Source organism: Berghia stephanieae, chromosome 15 (genome assembly GCF_034508935.2).
Source record: "Berghia stephanieae isolate SIO BIC M18660-M18661 chromosome 15, UCSD_Bste_1.3, whole genome shotgun sequence".
NCBI classification, from domain to species: Eukaryota; Metazoa; Mollusca; class Gastropoda; order Nudibranchia; family Aeolidiidae; genus Berghia; species Berghia stephanieae.
Window position 1 is genome coordinate 11,267,559 of NC_088374.1, and position 5,000 is coordinate 11,272,558.

A 5,000-nucleotide genomic window follows, 5' to 3' on the forward strand; every position below is an offset into this window, starting at 1 on the left:
TCGAGTGTCATACCACTAGACCACATAGCCTTTATACACTCCAACTCATGTCTGACTTATTGTCCCGTTGTGCAAGGGTAAATTTAACAATTCAAATTTGAATTTTCCAGCTCAACTTGTACAATTTGATGAAGTTAAGATAGATTAAATGCGACGTGTATATATTTGCAGGTCTGATAACCGGGGCACAATTATGGGCTTGATTTAACATTGTTGTAATGGACAATATTATTTTGCGTTGGTTGGAGAGTATTTCCAGTACAACAATGAGCCCATAACTTTTTTGGGTAATGGGACCTGTTAATAAGTATACGTCGATTAAATGCTTTCACGGAGTAAAGTGAGTTTGTTGTTGTTGTTGGGTTTTGTTTTTTTGTTGTTGTTGTTTTTTTGGGTTTTTTTTTTTGTTTTTTTTGTTTTTTGTTTTTTGTTTGTTTGTTTTTTTTAAATATCCACAAACGTTTGAATATTGAAAACGTCAATTTTAACATGCAAGCTGTACATTCAATAACGTTAACTCCATATAACCTAACTTACCATTATGATTTACTTGATTATTTCCCTTAGGACGTGTTGGAAAACGAGCAAATCAAACTGGACTGGATGTTCCGATATTCCATCATGCAGGACATTGTCAGGGTGAGTGGACTTGGGTTTGGCTTTGTGTGTGTGTGTGTGTGTGTGTGTGTGTGTGTGTGTGTGTTTTGTGTTTGATTTGTGTGTGCATGTGTGTGTTTGTGTGTTTGAGTGTGTTTTTGTGTTTGATTTGTGTGTGCATGTGTGTGTTTGTGTGTTTGAGTGTGTTTTTGTGTTTGATTTGTGTGTGCATTTGTGTGTTTGTGTGTTTGAGTGTGTGTGTGTGTGTGTTTGTGTGTGTGTAAATACCATGTGTGTGTGTGTTTGAGAGTATGTGTGTGTGTGTTTGAGAGTATGTGTGTGTGTGTTTGAGAGTATGTGTGTGTGTGTTTGAGAGTATGTGTGTGTGTGTGGGGTGTATATGTGTTTGAGTGTGATGTGTGTTTGTGTGTGTGATGTGTGCGTGTATCTATCATGTATATGTGTGTGAGAGAATGTATAAGTGTATATTTGTGCGTTGTGTGTATGTGTGTATGTCTGCGTGTGTGTTTGTTTTTCATTGTTTTTTTGTACTTTTGTTGGTTCCTTCTTTCCTTTGCTTGTTTTTTTTTGTAGGGTTTTGTTTTGTTTTTGTTTGTTTGATTGTTTGTTTGTTTTTGTTTGTATATTGTTTGTTTGTTGTTTTTTTTTTCATATTGTTTTGTTTTGTTTGATTTTTTTTTCTTTTTTTTTTTTTTTTTTTTTTTTTTTTTTGTTATTTGACGATAATGACGATGAAGATGATGACGATTGTGATGGTTGCTAGAGGTCATTGAGGTCGTGTTAGCAATGATGATATTATGGTGAATATTCATGTCTTCTATCGATGGAAAATAAATAACAATGTGAAATTGAATGTAAGCTTCTGTTTAATATACGTAAACAGGTAAAATTGACGTTTCGGGTTTCCCCTTTATCAACAAAACAGGATGAATGAATGTTCTGTTTTGTGTTGATAAAGGGGATACCCAAACGTCTATTTTATCTGTATTCGTATATCAAATTGAAGCTTACATTCAAATTCTCATTTGTTTATTTATTTCTTCGAGCTTCGGGCAGCACCATTTATATTATTGATGTCAAACAACGTTTAGCGTGGTCATTATTCCAATGGGTGACACATTATGTTTTGTTTTGTTTTTTTGCCTCTGCCCAGGGTATGGCGTATCTTCACAGCACAGACATCAAGAGCCATGGTCATCTCAAGTCCAGCAACTGTGTAGTGGACAGTCGGTTCGTGGTCAAGATTACGGATTTCGGTCTTCACTACTTTAGAGAGAAGGAGGAGGAACTAGAGGAAGTTACCTACGCCAGAGAAAGAAGTAAGTATTGTATGATATTTACCTCTCTTTACTCAAGTGTGGATTGGTTATTTCTTTAATTTTTCTTTCTCATTTTAGTTGGCAGGGAAGCGGGGGGTTAATTACTCATTAAACGAAAAGAAATAAATTGTGAGATGGAGACGGGGTGGAGATAGAGAGAAAGAGAGAGAGGGGGAGGGAGTGAGAAAGCGAGAGGAGGTAGAGTGGGGAGAAGAGAGAGAGTAATAGAGAGAAAGAAAGAGTGATAAAGAAAGAGAGAGTGTGTGTGTGAGAGAGAGAGAGAGAGTGTGATAGAGAGAGAGAGAGGGAGAGGGAGAGTGATAGAGAGAGAGAGGGAGAGAGAGAGAGAGTGATAGAGAGAGAGAAAAAGTGATAGAGAGAGAGGGAGAGAGAGAGAGTGATAGAGAGAGAGAAAAAGTGATAGAGAGAGAGGGAGAGAGAGAGAGAAAGTGATAGAGAGCAATCTGTGTTGGTAGAATGAGAAAAGAATTGACGGGAAGGGGGGGGGGGGTAAGAATTTGAGACAGGATGAAATTACCCTATTAAATAGACCATATTATATTTAGTTCCCAAGAGTAACTATTCAACTGTGACTCTATCCATCCATCTTTCTATCCATTCATTTTCGGCAGGGAGGTACATACTATGTCTTCTATCCCCCTATGTCTGTTTTCCAACATGCTTTCTGTCTTTGTCTTGGAATGAGATTACTTGGTTTTGTCCTGGACCCGGCTGGATACCTTGACTAGGAGAGAAACAGTCAAATGTATAGTTAGTTTTGGAAGATGATATTTTTTTCCTTGTAAATCATCTCTCTGTTATGCACTGTATTATGTTTCATTTATGTATTATATATGATTTGTAAACATTTGAGTGTATTCCTCTTAGTTGGGACCTGTGCTTGTGTCTGGATGAGACTTTTAGGTGATCTCAATTTAAGTACACTGATAGTGTGCTCTTAGAATCTACATCTGTTCTCTTTTGAACCAATTCCCCTTTATCTGCCTTATTCTTGGGTGCTTAAATTGTAATTCTAGAACTTTTTACTATCCCATTTTTTCCCTTTTTACTGGCGCCGATATGACCTTAATGTGTTGCAAGCGCCGTAAAACCCTCAAAAACAAAACAAACCATTCATCTTTCTATCCATCCATCTTTCTATCCATACATCTAGTCATCCGTTCTTCCACCCATCCATCCATCAACTCACCAATCCAGCGATCCATCCAATATCAGTAATCCACCTATCCACCCACCCACCCACCCAACTATTCCTCCATCTCCCCCCCCCCCCCCGCCCCCCACCACCACCACCACCACCACCTCTCTGCCGTTTACTCATCCACCTATCTCCCGTCCCAGGTTTGCTGTGGACCGCCCCAGAGTTACTCCGCATGGCAGAACCACCGTCGGCGGGCACCCAGAAGGCAGATGTCTACAGCTTCGCTATCATATGCCAAGAAATAGTCTATAGAAACGGAGCGTTCTTTTTACAGAATATAGACCTATCACCAAAAGGTAAGAGGCATCCTTATAATTTACGATTATGTTTGTGTGAAGCGCTTAGAGCTAGGTACATATATTGACAGGTCTCATAACCGAGGGCAATTATTATGGGCCTGTTTTAACATGTTGTAGTGGACAATATTTTGCGTTAGTTTAAATGAGCTTTTATACAGCGCAATACCTACTAAACGTGCTCAAAGCGCTTTACAAGGGATCATTATTATTATTATTATTATTATTATTATTATTATTATTATTATTATTATTATTATTATTATTATTATTATCTTCATCACTATCATCATCATCATTATCATTGTAAATGTAGTTTGTACCACTAGACCATATAACATTTCTGGATACAGTCGATCGCATTATATAATATCGTCATGATTTCCCTATTTCTTTGGGGGTTGTTTCTTTTTCACTTTCTTTTTTTTTCCAGAGATAACAGAGAAAGTCCGCAACGGACACAAGCCCCCGTGTCGTCCCACCCTGGAGGAATACGAATGTCCCGAGGACGAGTTAGCAGGTCTGATCAGGAGATGCTGGTCGGAAGATCCCGCGGACAGGCCCGATTTCCAGAGTTTGAGAACTCTCATCAAAAAGATGAATAAGTAAGGAAGGAATATGAAATAATAAATGATAAATAAATAATATGTGAAAGGGGGTTTGATTGGTTTGTGTGTGTTTGTGTGTGTGTGTGTATGTGTGTTTGATTGATTTTTTTAGGGGGGTTATTGTTTTTTTTTCCCATTTCAATGGGAAATAACTGCGTAATTGTTTCGTATGCGTAGTAATGACAGAGTTATGTCCCATGTGTTGTTACCTTGTTTTGAAGAGTGAAAGCCCCTGTTTATTCTTTTGTAACTTCCTTCCCATTGTTTGTTTATTGTTGTTGTTGTTGTTGTTGTTGTTGTTGTTGTTGTTGTTGTTGTTGTTGTTGTTGTTGTTGTTGTCACCAGAGTACGGTGAAAGAATGTGAGTAAAGAGCTTTTACTGAGGACTCAACTATGCACCAAGTGATGTTCGAACCCAGGACTTTCCCATTCGAAAACGAGCGTCATACCACAAGACCACATAGCCGCACAATTTAATTTCCATTGCAACAATAAACCAATAACAATTTGGGTTATCAGACCTACAAATAAGTGCACGTTGACTTCTTCCTTTTTACTTCATTTCAATATTTTTTTATCGTTGTACTTTTTAGATTACTTTACGTCATCACTGCAACCAAGACTAACATCAACTTCAATGAATTAAAAAGCAACCATATTCTATCTAACGTTTCGCATTTTCCCTTCGACAGAGAGGGTGACAAGGGGGACATTCTCGATAACCTGTTGTCTCGAATGGAGCAATACGCCACCAATCTAGAGGCCCTAGTGGACGAAAGGACTTCCGACTATTTACACGAGAAGAAGAAGGCAGAGGAATTGCTTTACAACATGTTGCCTAGGTAAGTGTTTTAGTGGAAGGACTGTCCTCGTTGCCGCTTGTGCGGTGAGAGATTATTATAAGTAAAGAGCCTTTTCCAAGTACTCACTTTTGCTC

The 5,000-nt window shown here is 38.2% G+C and overlaps 1 protein-coding gene across 2 annotated transcripts in view; it reads left to right on the plus strand.

Annotated features, from left to right (window-relative positions):
- LOC144960566 (atrial natriuretic peptide receptor 1-like) overlaps positions 1 to 5,000 on the plus strand; it is a 262,243-nt gene that overhangs the window by 244,042 nt on the left and 13,201 nt on the right. For both annotated transcript variants that reach the window (XM_078893777.1, XM_078893778.1), the window contains 5 exons: positions 568 to 639; positions 1,772 to 1,937; positions 3,300 to 3,455; positions 3,889 to 4,060; positions 4,756 to 4,905. In XM_078893777.1, coding sequence (XP_078749903.1) covers positions 568 to 639; positions 1,772 to 1,937; positions 3,300 to 3,455; positions 3,889 to 4,060; positions 4,756 to 4,905 — 716 coding nt within the window. The remainder of the gene's footprint in view (positions 1 to 567; positions 640 to 1,771; positions 1,938 to 3,299; positions 3,456 to 3,888; positions 4,061 to 4,755; positions 4,906 to 5,000) is intronic.